The following is a 25,704-nucleotide window of genomic DNA, read 5'->3' on the forward strand; positions in this document are numbered from 1 at the left end:
GGTGGAACCCAAGGGGGATACAATGGGCTTCCACTACTGGGGGAATGTTCTGCTTAGTCAGTCCATGAGCTTTTATCAGGTGTGAGCCTGGGCTGTGCAGGAAGATAGAGAGAAGAGACCGTTCTGGGCTCCTGCCCTGGAGCAGATGGTGTAGTGGAGCCAGCGGACTGTGGTGGGCCTCTGAGGACATGGGAGGGCACAGAGCGGGCATGGGGACAGGAAGAGAGAGATTGGAGGGTTGAGTCCTAAGGAGGAAGGAGACTCATGGACTTTGTAAGGACTCAGGAAAAATCGACCATGGGAGCCCCTTGGTCCTGAAGGGGCCAGTCTTCCAGCAAGCAGGCTGTCTTACTGCTGAAGGAGTGAGAGGTTCCTGGCAATGAGAAGGGTGGTATGGTTTACTAGGTGGAGGACTAGTGGGGATCCCCAATATGTGGGGACTCCTGACTGCTTCCTGGAGACTGGAGTGTTGAAGGACTCAGGGGAGTTAAGAGAGGGGACCCTGAGCAGAGCGGGATAGCGAGCGGGGCGAAGAGAGACCCTGGGCTCGTTGGAATGTGAGATGGAGAGCGCGGCGGGGTGGCCCAGGGGCTTGGGGGAGGGGGTAGGCCCTTAAAGTCAGGGGCCGCCCGGGGAACCTCGCCGGCCTGCGGCGCCCTGGTGTGGAGCCCCGGAGCTGTCCCCGGCGGGTCTGAGCCCCGGGAGGTCGCGGGCGGGGGGCGGGGGGCGGGGGCGGGAGGAGGTGGCCGGCGCCGGAGGGTGGGGCCGGAGGGGGCGGGGCCGCGGCGGGGGCGGGGCGGCCTGCCCCGGAGTCACACTCGGCGCCGCGGGCGCAGCGAGCGAGACGGCCGGCCGCGCGACCTGACCTGACGAGCGGCGCGCCGGGGGCCCAGGCGGGGGCGGGAGGAAGCGCGGGCGGCGGCGGGCGCCCGGGCCCAGCGCGAGCCGAGCGGAGAGGAGCTGGACGCGGGCGGGGCCGCCGCGCCTCCGGACGGGACCAGCGCCCTGGGCCCGTCAGTCCAAGCAGGAGCTTCAGGAGAAGCCTTCCCAGGAGACTCCCCCTGCCTTCCCTCCCTCCGGCCCAGGCCTCGCTTCGCTCCCCGCCCGCCCATGGTCCCCGTCCTTCCACGGCCCGGGCGCCCTCCCACCTTACCCCCTTGGACCTCCTTCCCGCAGCTCTCTGCCCTCCCAGCCCCTTCAGCCGTGAGGTCCCCCGGGCGTTTTCTTTGTACCAGCCTCCCCCCCACCCCCACCCCATCCCAGTCTCGGATCCCCTTTTCCTTCTCAGCTTTAGATTCATCAGCCTACTTCACCTCTCCTTGTCCCCATCTCAGTCGCAGGCCGCCTTGGTCCCTCCCTCCTCTTGCCACCCTGCTCTTAGTCCTCAGTCCTTGCCCTAGGCTGGCAGACCCACTCCTTACCCACCCCTGGGGCTTCCTTCCATCTCCTCCTCTCCCGTCCGCACCACTTGCTGTATCCCAGCCTACCTAGCTTATCCTCACTTCTCTTCCTGGCCCTCTTCCCCAGGTTCCAGGCTGGGTGCTGCTTGTGCCTCCCCCGTAGGCCAGAGGGGCCCCAGGTGCTGGGGGTGGTGGGACTGCTGCTTTCTCCCTATGGCACTGCCATCACTCCTGCTGTTGGTGGCAACCCTGGCAGGTGGGGTGCGTCCTCCCGGGGCGCGGAACCTGACGCTGGCAGTGGTGCTGCCAGAACACAACCTGAGCTATGCCTGGGCCTGGCCGCGGGTGGGTCCTGCTGTGGCACTAGCTGTGGAGGCGCTGGGCCGGGCACTGCCGGTGGACCTCCGGTTTGTCAGCTCTGAACTAGATGGCGCCTGCTCTGAGTACCTGGCACCGCTGCTTGCTGTGGACCTCAAGCTGTACCATGATCCTGATCTTCTGTTGGGCCCCGGTTGTGTGTACCCTGCTGCCTCTGTGGCCCGCTTTGCCTCACATTGGCGCCTTCCCTTGCTGACTGCCGGTGCTATGGCCTCTGGTTTTACTGCTAAGAATGAGCATTATCGTACCCTCGTGCGCACTGGCCCCTCTGCTCCCAAACTGGGTGAGTTTGTAGTGACATTACATGGGCACTTCAACTGGACTGCGCACGCTGCCTTGCTGTATCTGGATGCTCGCACAGATGACCGGCCTCACTACTTCACCATCGAGGGTGTCTTTGAGGCCCTGCAGGGCAACAACCTCAGTGTGCAGCACCAGGTGTATGCCCGTGAGCCAGGGGGCCCTGAGCAGGCCACCCACTTCATCCGGGCCAACGGGCGCAGTGAGTGTGGCCTGGGCTGTTTTAGGGTCAGGGGAGGAGGGCTGCTGTATCCTTGGAGCTCAGCATTGGGAGACTGTAGATGGAGGTGGGCACTGAGGAGCTGGGTGTGGTGGTTGGGGTCGAGAAGGGCATGTGCACAGAGGCCCTGTGGGAGAGCTAAGGGAGTATATTGGGGGAGCTTGTGGACGTCATAGGCAGATGTAAACAAGGAATAAGCTAGCATGAGGGGCGAAGCTGGTGTCAGGGGAGAATGTGGGATTGGGGGGAAATTGGATTTGGGGAGGAATGTGAGTGCCCAAGAGTAGTCAGTGTGGTTGATGCCACTCCAAAATGTGTGCTTATCTGTGAGCAGAGACTTCTCAGACTGGGGCACCAAGACCCCTTGTTGGCATAAAAATAGTGAGGACTCTATAAATGGGCTTTGGGGTTGAGCCGATTTGGTTGGGAAAGACAGGTAAAGCTCACACTGAGAGAAATTCTGAGCAGTCAGTCCTTTGATCCAGGAAAGGAAGGGCTGAGTGGGGGTGAGGAGGGCTGGGTGGGGAGCAGCAGGCAGGGCTCTGGAAAGAGGAGGGGCTTGAGGCTGATAGCCGCCTTCCTCTGGGGTCTGGAGTCATGCTCTGACTTCTGCCAGATGGTTCCTACAGCCCCAGGGTACTTAGGACATAAACTCCATGGGGGAGGGGTGGGGAACATCTGCTGGGTGGTTGATAGGTTAGGGCACTCTCCTTGCTAAAGATGGAAACACAGATGGTTCAGAGAGGGGGCTCTTTGGGGTCCTGGATGCTTTCTCAGGGTGCCTCTCTGTCATGTACCTGCTCCTAGTTGTGTACATCTGTGGCCCTCTGGAGATGCTGCATGAGATCCTGCTTCAGGCCCAGAGGGAGAACCTGACCAATGGGGATTATGTCTTCTTTTACCTGGATGTCTTTGGGGAGAGTCTCCGTGCAGGCCCCACGCGCTCTACAGGCCGGCCCTGGCAGGACAATCGCACCCGGGAACAGGCCCAGGCCCTCAGAGAGGCATTTCAGGTATCATTTGAGCCAAACTTGAAGGAGGAGGGGGAAGAGGAGCTTCTTTGGAGATTCTGTGTTTCTCACAAGACCCACAGAAATCCCAGGAACAGGGCAGGATTTGTGAGCTACAGGAGTGAAATGAACAGAGGCTTTCCGAGTTTAGTGTCATTCTTCCTTACTTCCCCACTTCTGTGACTCTTTCCTCAGTGTGTCTGTCAGGTTTACCTTCCACAATCCCAGAACACTGACTTTCCTAAGTACCAGTAGTAGACTATACTGTGGGGAAGAAAAGTTCAGGAAAAAATCTGGCTCCAGCACCTGGGAGGGCTTCCACCCTTTCTGGAGAGGCGTGATTGTGGTATAGTCAGATACGAGTACAGAGCGGTATGATCATATGTCCTGGAACCAACTCTCAGAACTTCAGCTGTTCAGAGAAGGGAGAGTCAGTGTGGGCTGGGTTTAGGGAAGGCTTTTATAGAGGAGGGAGACTTTATTGTGACTTTAAAGATAGATGTCATATTCCTAGTCAGAGTGGGAGAGAGGATCCAGGCAGCCTGAGCAAAGAGAAAAAGGTAGGAATGGGCACGTTTGGGGGACCAAGAAGATACTGAACTGACAAGAAAGAAGGGCTCACTTGAGGCAGAGGTAGGACATAACATTGTAGAGGTATAATCAGATTAAAGGGAGCTCTGAACCTAAGATCAAGGCGCCTGGACTTGAATGTGTGGTCCTTCAGTTCAGGTTGGATTAGAAGAGGAGGCTAGAGAGAGTGAGACCACCTGTAATAGGTTAGAATGGAGGGAGGTGATATTGCCTTGAACTAGGGTGATGATAGCAGGAATGGAAAGAAATGGATTTAAGAAAAATTTGTAGGGAAAATTGACATGACTCGGTTCATTTCAGTCCCCTGCTCAAAACTTTCAATGATTTGTTTCCTACAGAATAAAGTCCCAACTCCTCATCACAACATTTAAGACCTTCTACAGTCTGTTCTCAGCCCACTTTTTCAGTGTTACCTCCTGGTGCCCCTCATGCTGAGTGCTCCAGTCGACAAGACTGCTCTCAGCCCCCTGGCCCCGGGGCCCCCCAACCCCCTGCTTTTGTGCTCTTTGCTCCTTTTGTCCAGAATGGTCTTCCTTCCCTCACCCCAGATCTCTGCCTCTCAAAATCACACCCATGAATTGTTCCCTGATTCTCCCACCAGTTTTTCACTAACTTATGTACATAAGTGTTTCTTATTTATTTATCTATATCCCTCGTTTTCCCAAAAAGGATTTGAGGTGGCGTATGGGATAACCTTAAGGTCATTTTAACCCTGAGATTCTTTGACTCTAAGTGGATGTGAATAAGGGCCGGACTTGGGTGGCCATCTTCTCCAATGAGTAGGGTTTTGTGTGGCTGCGATTGTGTATCTGGTTGTGTCTGACTGTGAATGACAAATCTGTTTGCATGCCTGAGTATGAGTCTGTGACTGTCACACTTGAACATGGCAGTGGCAGGACAGGTTTTGTTTAGGCTATAACTTTTGTCTAAAACAACCTTCTCACCTTTGTCTGTCTGCATAATGCTTGTGTATTCTTTTTTTAAACATTATTTTATTGAGGTCACATTGGCTTATAACATTGTGTAAATTTCAGGTGTACGTGATTATGTATCAGTCTCTGTATAGAATTCATCGTGTTCACTGCCAATAGTCTAGTTTTTGTCCGTCACCATACATATGTGCCCCTTTATCCCTTTCGCCCTTCCCCCACTCCCTATGCTTGTGTATTCTTTAAGACTCAAATCAGTTATTTTCCCTTCTAGGAAACAAATTCTGAATCCCAGGTTGGACTGAGTTTCCTACTCTTCTGCTTAACTCTGTCTCCTAGAGAACTTGCCATATTATCCAGTCGTGTTGGATTCGTTTGAAGACTGACTCATTCTATTAGTGTTTATCAGGCACCTTTTATGTCCTGGGCACTGTGCTAGGTGTTTAATGAGACAGACATTAAACAAATATACAAATAAATACAAACATAGAACAACCTGTGATAAGTGTTACTTAAAAAAAAAAAAAGAGTGGTGTGAGGATGGATAACGAGGGCACATGCTTTAGCTAGGGTGGTCAGGGAAGGTCTCCGTGACTCTCCCGATGGGAGGGCTCTATGGCCGTTTTGAGGACAGAACACTTCTTTTTCTGTGTGAGAATTCTTACCAGCCAGGGGGCCCAGCACTTCAGGCAAGGAGGAGGGTCTAGTCAGCTAACAATCAGCTATATATATTAATTCTCTTTTCTTTCACTCATTCTAGGCATTATGCAGACAGAAAAAGAAGGAGGTTTTGCTACGACACAGGAGAAGGGGAAATAGGCTCAAGAACATGCCGGGGGGAAAATCAAGGCAGTGGGGTGGGGTGAGGGGACAATGAGGTATCGTCTGGCCAAGCTACTCTCATCCTTTTCGGATGCTGAAGCGAGGTGGGGGGTGAGGAGAGTTGGGTGGTCAGCTCCAGCTAAGGACGAAAGAACAGAGAGCCCTGACCCCAGAGGTACCTTGTGGACTGGGGTCCCAGACCAGGCCAGCCTGGAAAAGGTGGCAGTAGAGGTGAGGAGTCCCTGATGCAGATGCCCAAAGCTTTTCCAGCAGGGTGTCATGCCCAAGAAAAAGATCCCAGCTCCTGCTGGATACTTGCTATGGGGGGGAGAGGGCTCTGAAATTAAGTATGTTGATATGATTTTTCTCTCTCATTAAGCCAGAGATCATGCTCATCTCTGTACTATTCCATGTGCCTAGCACATATTGTTGAATTGAATGAAGGCGTGTGTTAAGGAGAGAGGGGAGAGGACTAGGAAATCATCTAGATGGGAGTAGAGCTGATAGGTAATGTAAACCAAGATGATCAACCAGGATAGGGAAGAATAAGTAGATACAGTGGACTCAATAAGCAAATGACCAGACTGTAAGGATCCAGAGGCCGAGGCTGGGCGTTTGAGGACTACGGGGTCAGAAACCTAGGCACGGGGGTCACACAACTTAGGTGACCAGCATGAGATTGGGTTACAGATGGGGACACCAGCAGCTAGAATGGAAGTAAGCACTAAACCAAGGGCTGTGTAGGGCAGAATCTCCTCTGGACACAGTCTTTGTCTGTTTAGGCTACTGTTGACAGGGCTTCCTGCTGGGCGGAGCGGGTCTTCATGGGGTGGGCCCACAGGCAGAGGCAGGCTTCTGCTGCCCTTGCACATTTCCCACGTGCACTTCTGGCTTCCGCTCACTGCTGAACCAGATTTTGGCAACCGTTGCTTGTTTTTTTTCACCTGGAGTCAACTGTGAAATGGGAGACAATTACCAACCTTTACCTTCTGCTCTCTAGCCCCTGAGCAAGCACAGAAATCCTTTGGAGGTTCTCCTTTTTTTTCTTTTTTTAGTAGCTAGTAACCACAGCAAAAGAATCTAGCATAGCAGTTTTCAAAGTGTGGACTTGGGATCTTAGGGGCCCCTGAAATCCTTTTAGGGGGACCATGAGGTCAAAACTATTTTAAAAATAATGCTGTTATTTGCCTCTGTCACCCTCATTCTTCTATGATTGTACAGTGGAGTTTTCCAGAGGCTGCATGCTGTGTGGTGATGTCACCACTCTGGCAGCTATAGATGGTGTTCTTGTGTATTCTTGCGTTTAAAAAATTTGTCAGCTTTAATTTATAATATGGTAAATATTGATAGATATAATCCAAATAAACAAAAGCTCTTTGGGGTCCTCAATAATTTTTAGTAGCGTAAAGGGATAATGAGACCAAGAAGTTGGAGAACTGCTCGTCTGACAAACGGACTTAGAGAATTACTGTTTAAAAAGTGTTAAAAACCTATCACCAGCCTTTATATTGAAATATAAGTTGCATTAAGCCTGATCTTTTCGAGCTCTTTTACTGACTTTTTACATTGTTTGTCAACAAGATCCTACCCCTCCAATTTCCTTTTATTCTTGGAACAGGTGTTACTGGACAAACCATTGCAACCCTCCCAGGCCCCTCTCCTTTTTAATTTTGCCTGAGAGTGGGGGAGTGTTAGAAGTGTGTGAGTAAGCATCCAGACTCTAGTCAGAGTAATTACCTCATGCAGCAAACTCCAGTCTAATGTAATGAATGTATGTTAGAAACAGGCTTCCTTATTTCCTACCTGGAGTGAATCGATACACAGTCATGCGCCGCCTAACGACATTTTGGTCAACAACAGACCGCATATACGATGGTGGTCCCATAAGATTAGTACCATCTAGCCTAGGTGTATAGTAGGCTGTACCATCTAGGTTTGTGCAAGTGCACTCTGTACTGTTCGCATGATGACGAAATGGCCTTACAACGCATTTCTCAGAACGTACCCCGGTCGTTAAGTGAAGCATGACTGTATAATAGATCATATATATCTCTATGGTCTACGTGTACTTTCTATGACAGGAATTAACAAAACTGGTAGAAATGACTAGATTTTAATCTATCGTTTCACCACGTCACATTTCACAAAATATATTGATCTGAAGTCTTTCCCTTACATTGCGATGCCCGTTTCCCATCCAAGGCAGAGGCTGGTCTCAGTGATTGTGCAGGCCTGAGGTGCAGGCGGAGGCCAGGATGTCCATCAGCTGAGAAAGGGGAAATGTGTGGGGCCAGAGGGAGTCAGGCAGGTGACTCCCTGGTGAGAGACAGACATGCTGACTTGCGGCCAGTGAGGTGTGTGCGTGGCTGAGACCATGTGTGTCATTTGCTTATCTGTGAAATGGGTGTGAGCATGAGACTGTGCGTTTTCTCTGTGACGTGTCTGTTACTTAATGATGTGTAGGACCATGCCAGTATGCGGGACACTGCTGCTTATGGTGGGAGTTCCACACATGTTAAATGAATGGGCTCACAGCTTTTCACAGTTGGAATCACTGTCTCAAAGTATTTCCCTCAGTTGTCATAGGACCTGAAATCTTTTAATTCACTGGATGGAGGCACTGTGTTCAAGTGACCCAAATGAAAAAAAAAATATCTTACTGATAACATTAACAATAATTAACACCGCAGAGAGGAGCTGTTGATCAGTGTTGTCCTTGCTAGTGAACAGGTGCCAGAAAGTATGGGACAGAGGAGCTGAGTGCTGTGGCAGCCTGGCAGGGAGGCCTGGGTGGCGGTAGGGGCATCAGGAAGATGAGGGGCCGGGTTTTGGGGATGGAGTTGACTTCTTCCATTTCCTAGTCTCTACCTTCCCAGAACCATCTTCTCTACCTTTCATGGAGGAGTGCCACTCCCTGTCCCCAGATGCATTAAACATACACCACACACATGCGCACACACAACACACAGAGTTTAGTGTCCTCTCAGCCTTCAGACCCACCCATGTATATTTTATATCACGTGTATTTCACCTAGGTTCCCTGCCCTTCCTCTTTTCCCCTAACACCCATCTTGAATCCTGTTCACTCTCCCCCATGTGCTGTTGGTACAGACAGTATTGGTGATCACATACCGAGAACCCTCAAATCCTGAATATCAGGAATTCCAGAATCGTCTGCTGATAAGAGCTCGGGAAGATTTTGGTGTGGAGCTGGCCCCCTCCCTGGTAAGTAGATCTCTCTCCCTGAGAGTCTGGCCAGGCTTTGAGGAAAGGCTCTTCTCCCTAACTGAGCAACAAGCCTTGGCCATGGAGCCATTGGACGTGGACTGTCTGCTTCCATCTAGAATTTTTCCTTCAGCCCTAGTGTCCAGTAAGGTAGGGATGGCACCTTAGGAATGACAGGATGGAAGAAAGCAAACCAGAAGAGAGAAGAGGTAGAGGGAGACCCCAGAGATGGGAAAGGGGCCTGGGGAAGGGGGACATTTGGGGAGCACTGCTGAAGTTACCATCTCCAGATGAACCTCATCGCTGGCTGCTTCTATGATGGGATCCTGCTGTATGCTGAAGTCCTGAACGAGACAATACAGGAAGGGGGCACCCGGGAAGATGGACTTCGAATTGTGGAGAAGATGCAGGGACGAAGATACCATGGTAATGAAGAGGGTCAGATAGAGGCCAGAGGGCTGCCATCAGGCTCAGGAGTGGAGTGGGCAGAAGAAAACACAGACACCAGGGGCAGGAGGGAGAGTTAGTAGGAGCCAGAGAACATGGCAGAGGTGGACATGTATTAAGAACAGGGGCAGGGGTAGACTCTGAGGTAACTGGAGGGACTCGGGGAGAGGAGAGGGGCCTAGGGTAGAGCTCAAAGTGAGGGCTATTCTTTTCTATCTTAGGTGTAACTGGATTGGTTGTTATGGATAAGAACAATGACCGAGAGACAGATTTTGTCCTGTGGGCCATGGGAGACCTGGATTCTGGGGACTTTCAGGTGATGGGGGAGGAGGCAGGGAAGACAGTGTGGGCCCTGCAAATCCAGCTTTCAAGGGTTCAACAGGGATGGAATCAAAGGTACTGGCAGCAGGGACTTATTTTCTCTGCTGGAGCTGTGTCCTGGGTGGGTAGTAGGTTGGGGAGAAAAGCGGCCAGGCAGCTGGGTCTGGGGGAGGAAGCTGGTGGGAGCAGGCCTGTGGGCCCAGTCTTCTCCTTCCTCACAGCCTGCAGCCCACTACTCAGGAGCTGAGAAGCAGATTTGGTGGACGGGACGGCCTATCCCCTGGGTGAAGGGGGCCCCCCCCTTGGACAATCCCCCCTGTGCCTTTGACTTGGACGACCCATCCTGTGATAAAAGTGGGTGTGTGCAGGGACTGGGCACAGCCCTTCCTCCCTTGACTTCCCTCACTGACTCCCCACCCTTAGCTCTATTTGTGCCTCTTCTTCTATACCCCTCCTTACTTCTTTCCCTCAAGAAATCTGTATACCCCTGCACCCTGAGCATCACCCCTCCCCATTCTTACAACCCCACACACAGTCTTTCTCAGGGTCCCCCTGTCCCCTTCAGCTCCACTTTCAACTCTGGCAATTGTGGCGCTGGGCACAGGAATCACCTTCATCATGTTTGGTGTTTCCAGCTTCCTCATTTTCCGGTGAGTTTTGGCCTTTTAACTCACCTTCCCTCTCCCTCCCCAGGACCACACAGCTTTCTGGCTAAGGCCAGGTGGTCCCGAGATGGGGTGGCAGGTCTCTTAATTAATTGGTGGTTGTCTCTCAGACTTCTCATCTTCCTCTCTAGCCTTTCTCCTTAGTTGTCTTTTAGCCGAGGAGTTGTTTTCCCTACTTTTGGTTTTAGACTGGGTATGGTTACTCGTGATTTTGAGTGGGGTCTTATAAGGGTAATGATGAATTTTCCATGGATGCTACCATTTTAAGAAAAAACTTTTACCTTCAGCCTCTGTGTTTTTAAATGAGCGTAGGGCTAATGTCAGATATGTAGAATATGCAGCCTTCTCTCAGTCCTGTATCTCGGGTGTAACAGTTGCAGGAAAGCCCTTGTTGGTTTATGGGGTGGTAGGATTGGGCTTGCCGGTCAACTGAGGTGTGCAGTCCTTACAGAAAACTGATGCTGGAGAAGGAGCTGGCTAGCATGTTGTGGCGCATTCGCTGGGAAGAACTGCAGTTTGGCAATTCAGAGCGATATCATAAAGGTGCAGGCAGTCGCCTCACGCTGTCGCTGGTGAGCCCTTGTCTCAGCTGTCCCTCTGCTTCCCTCTGAGTTCCTGTCCTTTCTTACCCTGGACCTTTCCCAGCACATTGGCCGGTAATGATGGCCCCTGCACTACCACCATCATCTAATGTTCCTTTCATCCTTCCGCCTCCATGTTGCCCTTGGCCCCAGCGGGGATCCAGTTACGGCTCGCTCATGACAGCCCATGGGAAATACCAGATCTTTGCCAACACCGGTCACTTCAAGGTGAACAGTCATCCGCTTGTTCTGGTGCCCACCATTTCATCCTGTCTCATCCCCATCTGCCGCCTCTGCCCATGAACCTCTGCCCCTCATAGCCTTTCTCTCTGTGACTAGCTGAGCTCCTGGATGCTCCCACAGTGCTCCGGTATTTCCTAGCACTCAGAAACTCCTTTTGATATTAATTTTCCTTTTCACCTTTCACTCCCACCATCAGGGAAATGTTGTTGCCATCAAACATGTGAATAAGAAGCGCATTGAGCTGACCCGGCAGGTTCTGTTTGAACTCAAACATGTATGTAAGGGCATGTGGGTTGAGGGCGAGGGGTAAAAGGGATGGGGAAGAGGCTCGGAGAAGACTATGGATTAGTAAAATTGGCGGAGGGCAAGGGGTTTATTTAAAAGTGATTTTAAGTTGTAGGTACAGTTAAGAGAAAGGTCCTCTCATGTAGTGATAGATTTCTATATCTAATTTTTAGCTCTTTCAATTCTCTTTTCCTTCCTATTGTTTTTTTTTTTTTTTTCTTTTTGCTAGATGAGAGATGTTCAGTTCAACCATCTCACTCGCTTCATTGGTGCCTGCATAGACCCTCCCAACATTTGCATCGTCACTGAGTATTGTCCTCGTGGGAGTTTACAGGTGAGGGGTAGGTGGAGACTAGAGGGGCGGGGAGATAGGCCAAGTTACACTGATCCTATGCAGGTGATAGCTGGTGAGACTAGGAGAGTCACGTCATCTATTCCATGTCACTTACTAGGATATTCTGGAAAATGACAGCATCAACTTGGACTGGATGTTTCGTTATTCACTCATTAATGACCTTGTTAAGGTGAGTCTTCCCCATTCCTCCTTAGGAATTCATCTGTTTTAAAGCGCCTCCATCTTTCTATCTTTGCTTACGATTTCTCCTTCTAGTCCTCTGAAACTCCCATTCTTTCCATTTCCCCTTATTCCTATAGTTGGATAATAATGCATAAACAAGGGGTCTGGGGTTTTTAATTGGGGGGAATGCGTTTTTTTTTTTTTTTTTTTTGTGAGGAAGATCAGCCCTGAGCTAACATCTGATGCCAATCCTCTTCTTTTGTCTGAGGAAGACTGGCTCTGAGCTAACATCCGTGCCCATCTTCCTCTACTTTATATGGGATGCCGCCACAGCATGGCTCGACAAGCAGTGCGTCAGTGCGCACCTGGGATCCAAACCGGCAAACCCCGGGCCGCTGCAGCGGAGTGTGCGCACTTAACTGCTTGCGCCACTGGGTGGGCCCGGGAATGCGTTTTTATCTACCTGTACTTGTAGAGAATTTTTGTCTTCCTGCCCTAGATTTCGCAGATCTCTCTCCATCATCTTTTTTTTTTTTTTTTTTTTACCTCCAAGAGCTTATATTAAAATCCCTTAGCAGGGAAAAGATGCATGGGGTCTCCAAATGTTTATCTCCTGTTTTTTCTCATCATTTACTCTCTGACCAATATTTGGTGTATATGCTCTTTTGTTCATAAAAACTGAAATTTTTTTTTTTTTTTTTTTTTTTTTTTTTTTTTTTTTTTTACATTTTTATTGATATTTTAATGGTTTCTAACATTGTGAGATTTTGGGTTGTACATTTTTGTTTGTCCTTCACCCCATATATGACTCCCTTCACCCCTTGTGCCCACCCCCCACCCCCACTTCCCGGGTAACCACAGTCCAGTTTTCTCTGTCCATGTGTTGGTTTATATTCCACATATGAGTGAGATCATACAGTGTTTGTCTTTCTCTTTCTGGCTTATTTCACTTAACATAATACGCTCCAGGCCCATCCATGTTGTTGCAAATGGGACGATTTTGTCTTTTTTTATGGCTGAGTAGTATTCCATTGTATATATATACCACATTTTCTTAATCCAATCGTCAGTCGAGGGACACTTAGGTTGCTTCCACTTCTTGGCTATGGTGAATAATGCTGCAATGAACATAGGGGTGCATAAGCCTCTTTGGATTGTTGATTTCAGGTGCGTTGGATAGATTCCCAGTAGTGGGATGGCTGGATCATAGGGCATCTCTATTTTTAATTCTTTGAGGAATCTCCATACCGTTTTCCATAGAGGCTGCACCAATTTGCATTCCCACCAGCTGTGTATGAGGGTTCCTGTTTCTCCACATCCTCTCCAACATTTGTTATTTTTTGTCTTGGTGATTATAGCCATTCTAACGGGCGTGAGGTGGTATCTTAGTGTTGTTTTGATTTGCATTTCCCTGATGATTAGTGATGTTGAGCATCTTTTCATGTGCCTATTGGCCATCTGTATATCTTCCTTGGAGAAGTGTCTGTTCATTTCCTCTGAAATTTTAAAAAAGAACATTTACTAGTAAATCTAAGAGAAGCCAAGGAAAATTATACTAAACCTTTGGTATCTTCCAATAATACTACATTTCAGCTATATTTAAGTGACCCAGAAGCGTGTGGATTTGCAGAGGTATAAATTTGAATCTTGCATGGGTTGGACAGGTGTTTAGAAGCAAGTCCCGGGGCTGGCCTGGTGGCTCAGTGGTTAAGTGCGCGTGCTCCACTTTGGCGGCCTGAGGGTTCGCAGGTTTGGGTCCCGGGCGCGCGCTGACGCACTGCTTGTCAAGCCATGCTATGGTGGCGTCCCATATAAAGTAGAGGAAGATGGGGACGGATGTTAGCCCAGGGCCGCCAGTGTTCCTTGGCAAAAAGAGGAAGATTGGCTTCTGATGTTAGTTCAGGGCTGATCTTCCTCACAAAAAAAAAAAAAAGAAGAAGAAGAAGCAAATCCCATAGCCAGTGAGCTAGCCCAGTGGGTCACCTCTAACACACCGAAGGCTGCCTTTGGTTTTTCTGCTTAATTCTCATGAGGTTATTTAAAAAATTTTTTTGTGTGAAAGTTTGCCATCAAATGAGAGATGAAATATTAGGTAAAGTTGATGTAGTACTCAACTAGAGGTGTGATGATAAATATAAGAAAAACATGACTCTTGAGAGAACAATGATTTGATGGAAAAGTGATTTAGATCAAAGCCAGAAGCCTAATCATTTCTGTATTCACAAATTTGGAGATTCCCAAAGGTTTTGTTGATATCAAAAGGAATAAAAAGGAAGAGTTCGCAGAGACTAGAGTTATGAATTGTTTAGGTCCAGAGCTAAACATTTAGACAGAGGTGTTTGGGGTAGCGTACAGAACACTGTATCTTTTTTCTGTTCCACCTGAACTGACCTGGGTGGGCTCCCAGGGTTTCATTTTTGGAAGCACCACTCAGCCCTCTTAGGACCTGCCTTATAGTCCCTTTTAGGCAAAGGTTCTCTCCTCTCTGGCCCCATGGGGCGAGAAGTTTCAGGCTTCTGCATTGGCTTGGCAGCTGTCTCCTACTCTTGTCCCTTTTCCAGGTTAGAAAAAAATTAGAAAAACTTACTATTTTCTCCACTTTCTCTCTGGCCAGCATCCGCTCTAGCACATTGCTTTCCTCCTCCATCCTGACTTGCGTGCCTACACGTGGTTGTACGTTAAAGTTTATAACTAGTTAGTCTTCCTTGGTGCATCCAGGTACTCTTGATACCTGAGTCTCAAGCCATGTCTTTCTATTTTACTTATTTATTTTTTTTGTGTGAAGAAGATCAGTCCTGAGCTAACATCCATGCCAATCCTCCTCCTTTTGCTGAGGAAGACCGGCCCTGAGCTAACATCTATTGCCAATCCTCCTCCTTTTTTTTTCCCTTTTTCTCCCCAAAGCCCCAGTAGATAGTTGTATGTCATAGCTGCACATCCTTCTAGTTGCTGTATGTGGGATGCCGCCTCAGCGTGGCCAGACAAGCGGTGCGTCGGTGCGCGCCCGGGGTCCGAACCCGGGCCGCCGGTAGCGGAGCGTGCGCACTTAACCGCTAAGCCATGGGGCCGGCCCCCAAGCCATGTCTTTCTAATAAGTAGTGGCCATGGATTTGAGGGCGCCATGGATTTGAGGGCCCCATGGATGTCATATCATTCTTGGAGTTTGCCCTCATAGTTCTGTTACCTTCACTACTCAGAGGACTGTCTGCCTTTTCCAGGGTAATAACTGATAGGTGCCCTTGTCCCTCCTCTTAAGTATTTCTCCTATACCTAGTGCTTGGTTGCCAAGATAGTGCTTGTGGCACCAGGAAGGGAAGACTCTCTATTCTCCCTGCTTCCTTGAGTGGAAACTGTGCAAAAAATGCCTTCCGAAATTAGCTTATTGTTTTAATGGTCCCAAGATCTTTAGACAGCTAGCTAATGTCCGTCTCATGGAGAAGGGGTATCCTAAGCCAGATATGATCCAATCCCATGACTTGATCTGTATCCTGCAGGGCATGGCCTTTCTCCATAACAGCATTATTGCATCCCATGGGAGTCTCAAGTCTTCCAACTGTGTGGTGGATAGTCGTTTTGTGCTCAAAATCACAGACTATGGCCTGGCCAGCTTCCGATCAACTGCTGAACCTGATGACAGCCACGCCCTCTATGCCAGTGAGGCCTTCCCCCACAACCCACTTTTATATTGCTCCTCTGGCCCTGATCATTTCCACCTAGGGAGGGTGGGAGAGGGAGATGGAGTGACAGGAATATGGGGAACATTGTGGGAATGAGCCCAGGTGGGATTGGGGATACTCTTTTTGAGGACCTGGCCAGCATGTTCCTTCTTTTCAGAGAAGCTGTGGACTGCCCCAGAACTGCTCAGTGGGAACCCCTTGCCTACCACAGGCATGCAGAAGGCTGATGTCTATAGCTTTGGGATCATCTTACAGGAGATAGCACTTCGCAGTGGTCCTTTCTACTTGGAGGGCTTGGATCTCAGCCCCAAAGGTGAGAAACAGTCTACTACCCACAGGCCTCTCTACCTGGGGGGCCCTGTTCTTCATCCAAACCCTTTATCACCCTCAGAGATTGTCCAGAAGGTCCGAAATGGTCAGCGGCCATATTTCCGGCCAAGCATTGACCGGACCCAACTGAATGAAGAGCTAGTTTTGCTGATGGAGCGATGTTGGGCCCAGGACCCAGCTGACCGGCCAGACTTTGGACAGATTAAGGGCTTCATTCGCCGCTTTAACAAGTGAGAGGGCACTAAAGGGTGGGGCTCCCCAGGGACAGAAGCCTCATCAGTCTTAGTGGATGAGGTGGGGCTGGTGGGGCCAAGAGAGTGGGTTGGGTAGGAAGTCCTGGGAGTCTTGAGAATCTTGGAGCAGGTACCATATCCTGGCCTCCCCCCAGGGAGGGTGGCACCAGCATATTGGACAACCTCCTGTTGCGCATGGAGCAGTATGCCAATAACCTGGAGAAGCTGGTGGAGGAACGCACACAGGCCTATCTGGAGGAGAAACGCAAGGCTGAGGCTCTGCTCTACCAAATTCTACCCCAGTGAGACTTTTGTCCCCTTTCTCGAAGTTCCCTTTGGTGTTCTGCTCTGGGTTCTGCCTCGTCAAGCTCCTGAGAACTCACTTCCCAACCCTTAGAACGTTGCTTTGTTGCATCTTGCCACAGTGAGCCTTTCTGGCTATAGACTATGTATTTTCATTCTGTCTCCAAATGAGCAGTGCCGCCTTCTTTCTGGATTCCCATTCCTTCTTCTTAGACACTGCTCTACTATGCTTTTGCTCCAGCAAGTGTTTGTAGAACAATCCCAACTTGAGACATTGAGCCCCCATCCCCAGGGATCCCCTTCCATCCCTCATCACTTGTACACCTTACCTTGCGCTAGACTGTAAAGTCTGCCCAGCACCTTCCTTGTCCTTCACCAGGCTCTGCTTTCACGTTAGAACTCACCTCTGCTCCAGGCATACACTCCTTTCCTCTCTCTCCCTTCTATCTTCTTTCCCTGAGTTTGGCTCAGATTGCACCCTTGCTTCCTAGTTCAGTGGCAGAGCAGTTAAAACGGGGAGAGACTGTACAGGCTGAGGCCTTTGACAGTGTTACCATCTACTTCAGTGACATCGTTGGCTTCACAGCTTTGTCAGCAGAGAGCACCCCTATGCAGGTGAGAGCTATGGGTGAGAAATAGCGGGCAGGACAGGGACCTGGGGAAGCTTCATTGGGGCACAGGGATCCTCAATAATAGGTAAGATTAGTTTGTTCTGAAGTTCCCATATCTTGTTATGGCTTGTGGGTTAAGAATTCTTAGAAAGTTGGGCACACGTCTTAGGGCTTCTGCTCTCCCATCCCTGTTAGGTGGTGACACTTCTTAATGACCTGTATACCTGCTTTGATGCCATAATTGACAACTTTGACGTCTACAAGGTGAGAGCTGGGGCTACCCTCCTACTGAGACCCCTTTAAAACCCAGTCTCCCTGAACCCCACATACCTTACCTGCTCTATGGTCGATTTCCCTCCTGGGTCTCCAGAATCCTAGTGCTGGAGTGCCCACTGTAGACAAATGAGGCTCTGGCACTCTAATTGTACATCCCAGTCTAATTTCTGGTGAATCCTTAGGCTTCCCTAATCGGAAACATCACAAGATTTAGCCTCTATTTGCCACTTTTTGCCTGGGGGGGTATAAATATAGCTTATCCATCTTTTCTCTTCTCTCCATCCCCTCCAGACATGGAAGAATCATACAGGATGTGTGTACAGAATGATTTATTGGAGTGAGGGACAAGCTTTGTTGTAAAAGCTTTTTGTTGAAGTCATTGAGTTGGCACAGACAGGGTGGGTTTTATTGTGCTTAGGAATAAAAATAATCTGGATTTGAATATTGGCTTTGTAGCTCACTGTGTGGCCTTGGGCAAGCAACAGAAGCTCGCTGAGCCTCAGATGTTTTTTCTGTGAGATGGGAATAATAGATTTATTGTGGAAAGTGCCTAACATTGTACAGATAATAAACATCCATTCCTGTCCCTTCCCTTTGGGCTTACTTTACCATCTCAACTGTTACTACTATAACAAAGATCTCTCATAAACCCTTTAACCCAGATTCACCAATTGTTTATATTTCCCCCCCTTTGCTTTATTTTTTAAAAATATATCTATATATCTATATAATTATTTGCCAAACCATTTGAGAGTAAGTTTCAGACATTGTGCCCCTTTGTCCCTCAACAGTTCAGTGTCTAGTTCCTAAAAACAAGGATGTTCTCTTACACAGCTTCAGTACAGTTAACAAAGCCAGGTGCCTGCTTTCTTGCATTTGACAGCTGAGGCTGTCTGAGGCCCACTTCACTGGGCCGGCCTGACCTCTTCACCAGCCTCTGTGCTCTTCCGGTCAGCCCTGTCTTCTTGCTTCCTGTTTCCTGACAGCAGAGCCTATCTGTCCACATTCTGTTGCAGACACGGTGTCCACTCATTCAGAAACGTTTACCGAGTATTCACCAGGTGCTGGGATGGGGCAGGAGGATTTAGATTCCCTTGAGTTCCTGTTCCCCCAGATTCTCAGGACCGTGGCACTTATTTTCTAATCGATATTCTGGCCTCCAAGGCTGTCAGGATGACTCATAGGTCATGACTCGAGGTGTCCAGCTTGTCTCCTTCTACTCTTCCCCATTCCCACTGATACAGACAGAGGTGACCTTTTAATCCCCCTCGCAATCAGGTAGAGACGATTGGAGATGCCTACATGGTGGTATCTGGTCTCCCAGGCCGAAATGGTCAACGCCATGCCCCGGAAATTGCTCGTATGGCCCTAGCGTTACTGGATGCAGTTTCTTCCTTTCGCATCCGCCACCGACCCCATGACCAGCTGAGGCTACGCATAGGGGTCCACACAGGTAAGGCTGACTCTCACTCCAGCCCAAGGATCCACTTTTCCCAGGCTCTCTCAACCTGTTTCTTCTCATAGGGCCCGTCTGTGCTGGGGTCGTTGGCCTGAAGATGCCCCGCTATTGTCTTTTTGGAGACACGGTGAACACTGCTTCCCGAATGGAGTCTAATGGTCAAGGTGAGACATTAGCCCTCAACCCCAGCTTCAGCCTCAATCTCTGTTGCCCTTTTCTTCCCTTCAGAGTTCCTTCACATCTCTCAGTCTGAGAGACCACAGTTCCTGACTGCCCCAACCTTGGACATATTTAGGTTCTAGTGCATGTGCAATGGGAAGACTGAGAGCCTCCTGAGAGGTGGTGGTTGGGTAAAGCTCTCTGATACCAGCAGTTCTTCTGTTGCCTTTTCTTTGATTCTTTTTTCCACCATCCCACCCCAGCTCTGAAGATCCATGTCTCCTCTACCACCAAGGATGCCCTGGATGAGCTAGGATGCTTCCAGCTAGAGCTTCGGGGGGATGTGGAGATGAAGGTGATGGCAGGCCATGGGGAGGGGGCCAGGGGCCATGGAAAGGGAGGATGAAAGTGATTATGAGGATCATGGGGGAAGAGAGGGAGATAAAGGGAACAACGTAGAAGAATCTGAATTATCTCCACTGCCCTCCAGGGAAAAGGGAAGATGCGAACTTACTGGCTTCTAGGAGAACGGAAAGGACCTGCTGGACTCCTGTAAACCCCACTTCTTCCCAAGTCAGACAATCTACTGTTGCCCATACCTGGGTGGGCAGTGGCCACCATCTCTCCACACACCAGAAATGGACATTGTCACATGAGATGGAAACCAACGTGCATAAAACCCTACCTTTTATGGAAGTGGTTGCCCTCCGCAGCTCAGCCTTGTACATATACCTGCCCCTCTCTGTCCTGGTCCTCTTTCTCCCTACCTAATGTAAATATCTGTATCTAAACCAGAATATTTTGGCCAAATATAAAACAACAAAAAAAGTGATGGTATGATAGTCTGGGTTGGGGGCAACTCCAAGGAAAGCTTATGGGGTATGGACACAGTAACTCACAGAATCACTAAATTAGCAGTCTCAGGATGAGAGAGAACCCTTTATGTCAAGCCCCTTCACCAAACACAGACAGAATCCACTTCCTCCCCACCTCTCCAGTCCAGACAGAAATAGATTCCATATTCCACATCCCACTTCCCTCTACCCTTAGACAGGAGTAGTTCTACCCCCTCCACCATTCGGCCCTCCTCCCTGACAGGCAAGGAAAGATATTTCTCCCAACTGGTGGGAATAATTCTCAGGTTCATAGGGCAAAGGCTGCCCCAGAGACAAAGGCACTGGTGTTGAGAAGCTGCAGTTCTTCCGGAATGGCATGTCCAGTATCTTGATGTTACTGACACCCTGGAGGAGGGCCAGAATGAGGACAGATCCCATGGCTCGCCGCCAAGCGAGAACAGAACAGCCTCTTCCTTGCCTTCTTTTCCCCCACTCCCAACACCCGATCACCCTCACACACCGGTAGCTGTGGTGCCCTCTGTATCCAGAAGGTTTCAGGCTGCTCCTGACGGTAGTCGTGAGGCTGTGAGGGAGAGATACTGAATAACTCTTGGCCTGAAGCTGCCTCTCTCTGTCTCTGGGCCTGCTGCTTTCCCACAGCCCTTCAGAGCCTAGCTGTACAAGCAGGGTGGGATGGCTTCTCACCTTTGTTGGGGCAGGAGGCCCTACTTGGATCAGCTCCTTTCGGTAGTCATGGTGTGTCACAGACTCAACCTCACAGTTCTTCCTTGTGGGTTCCTGCTCTGCCTGCACCTCTTTACTGTACAGAACTTGGGGGTATGAAGGCCATTCTCCCCTGGTTTTTGTCCTCCTCCTCCCCTTTCCCCTTTCCCCAGCCTCTCACCCGATCTGGTGCCGTAGGAGCATCTCCAGCATGGCTTCACGCTTCCCTGTGGGAGGGCAGGAAATGGACAAGAGTAGGGGAGGCTGGTTAAGAAGCAGGCTCAGGGGCCGGCCCCATGGCTTAGCGGCCCGGGTTGGGATCCTGGACGCGCACCGACGCACCGCTTCTCCGGCCATGCTGAGGCTGCGTCCCACATACAGCAACTAGAAGGATGTGCAACTATGACATACAGCTATCTACTGGAGCTTTGGGGGAAAAAAAAGGGGGGAGGATTAGCAATAGATGTTAGCTCAGAGCCAGTCTTCCTCAGCAAAAAGAGGAGGATTAGCACGGATGTTAGCTCAGGGCTGATCTTCCTCACAAAAAAAAAAAAAAAAGCAGGCTCAGAAGAAAAAAATTTGAGAAAAGGAAGGAAAATCATGGGGTTTTGCCCTTATACCCATCCGACAATCCACAGCCCCACCAGAAATTCCTTCCTTTTATCTCTGACTAATAGACTCATTATGGCCCATTCTCTCATGCTTCACACCTCGAATTGGCTGATGGTGGTTTCCCAGGGACTGGTATGAGTCTTTCTGGGTGGTGGTGAAGGGCATGGGGGACTGTAGCTGCAGGGTCAGTAGTTCCTGGTGTCCACGTCGGAAGAAGAAACTCTCAGAGCCATCCTGCATGCTTGGGACTTGATCCAGGTGGTTGGTGGCTCTCTGTGGGTCCCAAGTTGAGTGACCATGAGATGCCTTCTGGCACCCACCCTCAACATAAACTCCCCCAGGAAACTGGGGGCAGCCTGCAAGCAAAGGGAGCAAATTCAAACCTTAATACCTCCTCTTCCCAGTTGTGGAGAAGGCACTGGCCCCGAGGCAACGTTTCATTGGGGACCTTATGTTTTCCTTCAATCTCAGGGGGCTTCCATAGCCCTCGGGCACCAGGTTCTGAGACTTGCAAACATTTCCAGGGTTCTTGTTTCTGAGGCTCCCAGTGGCTGTGGTGACCCCAGGGAGGGACCAGATCTGCCCTGGGGTTCCTAAAGCTTGGACGAGTGTAGGGGCTGTGCTCAGGGTCATGGCCACAGCCTAGACTAGGCCAAGAGGCAGGACCAGTGCCTCGACCAGAGCCACAGCCAGGGTCAGAGCCACGGCCAGGAACAGAAGTGGAGCCAGGAACAGGGCCAGGGCTAGAGCTAAGATCATTTGTAGTACAGGGATCCTGAGCAATACAGGGAACATAGGCAGGCTCAAAGCCAAGTCTCCCATGGCCTGTCTGGTGGGTAAAGCTGGGTCCAGTGCTGGGCTCCCCAAGAAGACTGTCAGAAAAGGGCTCCATGAGAAGGCTCTGCTCAGAGTAGGGCGCTGGTGTCTTTGCAGATAACACAGCTTCTTTGGCGGTGGAGGCAGCTGCTGTGGTTGTGGCTGCCAGGGCCGACTTAGGACTGCCATCCGAAGAAGGAAACGGTTCCAAAGCGGGCCCTAGTCGTTCGGAGCGGGACTGTGCGTCTACAGATCTGAAAGAAAGCGAATGTGTGCAAGTTGTCAAAAGCGCAGCAGAGGAAGTCCGCCGACCTTCCTTGTCCCCTGATGCCTGCAGCCAGAGCTGCGGCTCTCACCGCGACAGCGACCCCGCGGTACACTCGACTGTCTCCATCTTCAGACACCAGCTACCGGGTTGCCATAGAGATGGCAAACAATTCCAGAGACTGCGCAGAACGAGAGCTGGGCGGACTCGGAGGCAAATTCTCTGCGGGGCGGAAGTCGTAAACCTGGTGCGGTCTGGAAGTCCCGCTTTCCGTCCGGACTCCAATCCGCCTCAGCCCGGCTTTTAAGGTTCCGCTGGCCTATGGCCTCGCCCTCCACACCCAAGCACGGTTCTTGGCGACTTTCTAAAGTGGTTCTTTGTGTTGGAGACAGGCACAGGGCTGTGGCATCAGACAAAAGCCTACTTGGTGTTTGTGTGAGGGCAACAGTAGTTTTCCTTAGTTCATTCTCAAAAGTGGAGGGAGTCTTCTCAAAATTTTTAAGGATGAAAATACGTCAGACAACAGCTTAAAAGCAAAACGGTGAGACATGGGATTAGTAAAAGGGTAGCAGCTTTTTTGGTGTGATTACTTCTCCAATAAAAGACCATCACATTGACCATCCTCCTCCAGACCCCCTTAGAATTTGTCTTGGCATCTGAATAAGGGTCAGGATTGCATAATTCTCACTCCTGGGTTTCAGACTCTTCTACACATTCAGGCTTATTCCTACTGCTACTTTTCTAAGAGCTTGTCCCAGGTGGACCACTAGTTATGAGGACTTAAGATCTATATACGCAAACGCTCCTTCAACTACAGGGTAGCCCTCTTTAGTGTCTCACTCAGGCCATAGTCAAGGAGAATCATAGCCTCAAATCAGTTTTCTTTCCCATTTGTGGTATGTCTTCATGTATTTAAAACAGCAATCCAAAACTGAGAAAGAGCAAGTTTATTAGCATCACAGGGTCCCTTTTTCCCCACCCCAACCAAGCATCTGGGCCTGGGGTCCTTCATCAGTTGGTAGCTTCACCCTGGAGGCCACTGGAGCTGTCGGCCCCCAAGTACATGAATGTGCAGGTGATACACAGATTGTGCACCCAGCTTCCCATCGTTGATCACTGAAATGGAGCTTGGGGTTAGGGGATCATGGGATCCTGGGATCATGGGAAAGGTCAAAGAATGACGATCACATTGAGGGGCAGGTATGAGAATTCATAGGTGAGGGGCTCAAGGGCCAAAAGTCACTCACCAAGTCGGTATCCATCTCCCAGCCCCTCAGCCTTTGCTGTCTCCTTGGCCACAAGGAGAAGGTGTCCTAGAAGCTACAGGCAAAGGGGAGAGAAACAGATGGCTTCATTCTCAAGAAGCAAAACCTCTAGCTAAGTCTAGGGCTCCCCCCAGCCAAAACTTTGCCCTGTTCTTCCCACCTGCTGGTCTCCTTCTTCAGCCAGGCTAATCCGAGGAATGGGCTTCTTAGGAATGACCAGGAAGTGCACAGGAGCCTGAGGGGCCACATCACGGAATACGAGACACTGGGAGCAGTGACAGGCCAGAGGCCACCATGTTACTTCAACAAGCTGGATGGTATCTATGAAATTCCTAAGGGGATGGGTCCTAAGGGCACCCCACCTGCTGGTCCTCATACAGAATGTCAGCTGGGAGGCTTCGATCCAAGATCTGGGAGAAGATGGTTGGGGCTGCTCCCCCAGGAGCTGCCTGCTGGGCCTTGGCCACTTCATTCCCATCAGTCACACCTGCAGCTCCTCGGACCTGAAGGTGGGTCAGACACACCCCAGGGAAGGAGTTGGCAATAGCTCTCCCATGTACTCTCAGGGATCGCAGGTAAAATAAAAATCTGTTCAGGGGAAAGGATCCAGAAAGAGAACCTGGAGATTTAGGTCCCAGTTCCTATTTTACCGTTGAAATATCTTATATAAATCCCTTCTCTCGGCTTCAACTATAAAATAAAGGGGGTGATTTGCATCACCTCTTAAGACCACTTGGAGCTCCTTCCATTTACTCTCACCTTGTTAATAAGTTTCCACTTATTTCCATTACTTGTTTTCTGATCTTTAAGCCGTGTTACTTGTTTTATTCAGGTTTTAATACAATTGCTCTGTTTGACACGAGGGCGTCCGGGTGTCACATTTGACCTCTTACAGTGAATTTTAACTCCAGTCTCTTGAATCAGTGGAGGGAAGATTTAAGTGAACTCAGCAACTCCAGCGCCAGGGGATTGAGAGTAGGGAAGCCCCAGTTTGCCAGGGGCTCAGAGAAGGCTGGTCAGTGCTGCCACACTGAGGGAGACGAGGGTGGGAGGCCCCCTGGAGCCGCTCCGGCGAGTGGGGAAACGAGAGGTTAACACCAGCGCCCCGCGGAGGGCCCGGGCCCAAGGCGGCGGCGGCGGGCTCCGGGAGAGCAAGCACACTCCTGCAGTGGCGCCGCGGGGGCTGGCGGGGCGGGCGCCCGGTCAGCGGGGCTGCACAGGCTGCCGCGCTGACCCCGTCCCGCTCTCGGCGCCCGTTCGCTTCCCCCGCAGCAGGGCTTTCGGAGCGGCTGCCGCGACCACCCATCCGGCCTGCCGCACAGCCCTGGAGCTTGCGCCTCGGCAAGGGCAGCGTCCCTGCCGGGCGCTCGGGCTCCGTCTCCGCGAGGCCGCAGGATGCGCCGTCTGGGCAGCCGGGGAGGAAGGCGGCCCCGGAGGGCGTCGGACCCCGCGGGACCCCTCCTCGCCCCCGCCGCCACTGCTCACCTGCGCGGCCGCCACAGCCTTGCGCGCCCCGCGCAGCCCGGCGGCCAGCACCGCCGCGGCCGCCATCTTCCGTCCACCGCGGGAGCCTCAGCGGCCGGCGGCCGGCCCGAGGCGGGGCCGCGAGAGCGGGCGAGCGCGGCCATTGGCTCCGCAGGCCGGGAGCGCGCTGCCGCCCCACCGGGGGGCGCTCTGGGGTCCGCGCGCCGGCCCTGCGCCCGGACGGTGGCACAGTCCGCTGCGCTGGCGCCCCGCCACCGCAGCGCTAGGATCTTTTCATCCCACTGGCTTCCGACGCCAACTCGAGGGCCCTTCCTCCACTCCGCTGGCTTCGTCCTCTAGTCAGCGTGCAAGTCCCTGTTCCGCGGGATCCCAGAGCTAGTTTCGCTCTGAGGTAATTTCTCACTACAGCGACAAGACCGAAGGACCCAAAGAGGAACGCCCTCCAATTGGCTCTGACTCACAACACCCGCCGCGCCGCGGTTGCGGCTCCTGAGTGGGCGGGGCTTTCTCGTGGCTCCTCCCACTCAGGGCTGGCCCCACCGATGGGTGGGGCGAGGGCGGCTCTGAGACTGCAGACCCTTTCACCGCATTGGGCAGGAGGAGGGCGGGGTTCTGAGGGCTCTCAGCGCTGATTGGCCCAGGAACAACCGCTAACCTGGAGTCCAAGGCCTTAGGAGTACCAGAGGGCAGGGGCGGGTGGAGGACGCGAGACTGCCGCGG

The 25,704-nt window shown here is 51.1% G+C and overlaps 3 protein-coding genes across 9 annotated transcripts; 1 reads left to right on the top strand and 2 right to left on the bottom strand.

The window, feature by feature from the left end:
- The first annotated feature begins 917 nt into the window (after window positions 1-917).
- NPR2 (natriuretic peptide receptor 2) lies at window positions 918-19,812 on the top strand. 6 transcript variants are annotated; one of them, XM_058523498.1, is made up of 22 exons: window positions 920-2,280; window positions 3,106-3,311; window positions 8,762-8,875; window positions 9,166-9,301; window positions 9,544-9,638; window positions 9,865-9,997; window positions 10,209-10,293; window positions 10,751-10,880; window positions 11,043-11,117; window positions 11,329-11,406; window positions 11,647-11,751; window positions 11,870-11,941; window positions 15,429-15,588; window positions 15,769-15,924; window positions 16,003-16,171; window positions 16,330-16,476; window positions 16,969-17,092; window positions 17,284-17,352; window positions 18,643-18,817; window positions 18,889-18,987; window positions 19,246-19,337; window positions 19,473-19,618. In XM_058523498.1, the coding sequence occupies exons 1-22, from the start codon at window positions 1,614-1,616 to the stop codon at window positions 19,536-19,538; spliced, it is 3,153 nt and encodes a 1,050-aa protein (XP_058379481.1). In that variant the 5' UTR covers window positions 920-1,613; the 3' UTR covers window positions 19,539-19,618. The 6 variants fall into 6 exon arrangements, with proteins under 6 accessions (XP_058379480.1, XP_058379478.1, XP_058379481.1 ...); XM_058523499.1 differs by having other exon boundaries at window positions 921-2,280; window positions 10,760-10,880; XM_058523495.1 differs by lacking the exon at window positions 19,246-19,337 and having other exon boundaries at window positions 919-2,280; window positions 19,473-19,812.
- Window positions 19,813-19,902: 90 nt separating this feature from the next.
- On the bottom strand, window positions 19,903-23,099 carry SPAG8 (sperm associated antigen 8). Its single transcript, XM_058524803.1, has 7 exons — window positions 23,075-23,099; window positions 21,545-22,320; window positions 21,252-21,426; window positions 20,723-20,768; window positions 20,524-20,638; window positions 20,339-20,401; window positions 19,903-20,223 (listed from the first exon to the last, which is right to left on the bottom strand). The coding sequence occupies exons 1-7, from the start codon at window positions 23,097-23,099 to the stop codon at window positions 20,029-20,031; spliced, it is 1,395 nt and encodes a 464-aa protein (XP_058380786.1). The 3' UTR covers window positions 19,903-20,028.
- A 65-nt stretch (window positions 23,100-23,164) lies between these two features.
- HINT2 (histidine triad nucleotide binding protein 2) lies at window positions 23,165-25,414 on the bottom strand. 2 transcript variants are annotated; one of them, XM_058523504.1, is made up of 5 exons: window positions 24,985-25,414; window positions 23,862-24,002; window positions 23,660-23,764; window positions 23,482-23,554; window positions 23,165-23,386 (listed from the first exon to the last, which is right to left on the bottom strand). In XM_058523504.1, the coding sequence occupies exons 1-5, from the start codon at window positions 25,048-25,050 to the stop codon at window positions 23,259-23,261; spliced, it is 513 nt and encodes a 170-aa protein (XP_058379487.1). In that variant the 5' UTR covers window positions 25,051-25,414; the 3' UTR covers window positions 23,165-23,258. The 2 variants fall into 2 exon arrangements, with proteins under 2 accessions (XP_058379487.1, XP_058379488.1); XM_058523505.1 differs by having other exon boundaries at window positions 23,165-23,350; window positions 24,985-25,410.
- Between the last annotated feature and the right edge of the window lie 290 nt (window positions 25,415-25,704).

This window comes from Diceros bicornis, chromosome 28 (assembly GCF_020826845.1).
Source record: "Diceros bicornis minor isolate mBicDic1 chromosome 28, mDicBic1.mat.cur, whole genome shotgun sequence".
NCBI lineage: Eukaryota > Metazoa > Chordata > Mammalia > Perissodactyla > Rhinocerotidae > Diceros > Diceros bicornis.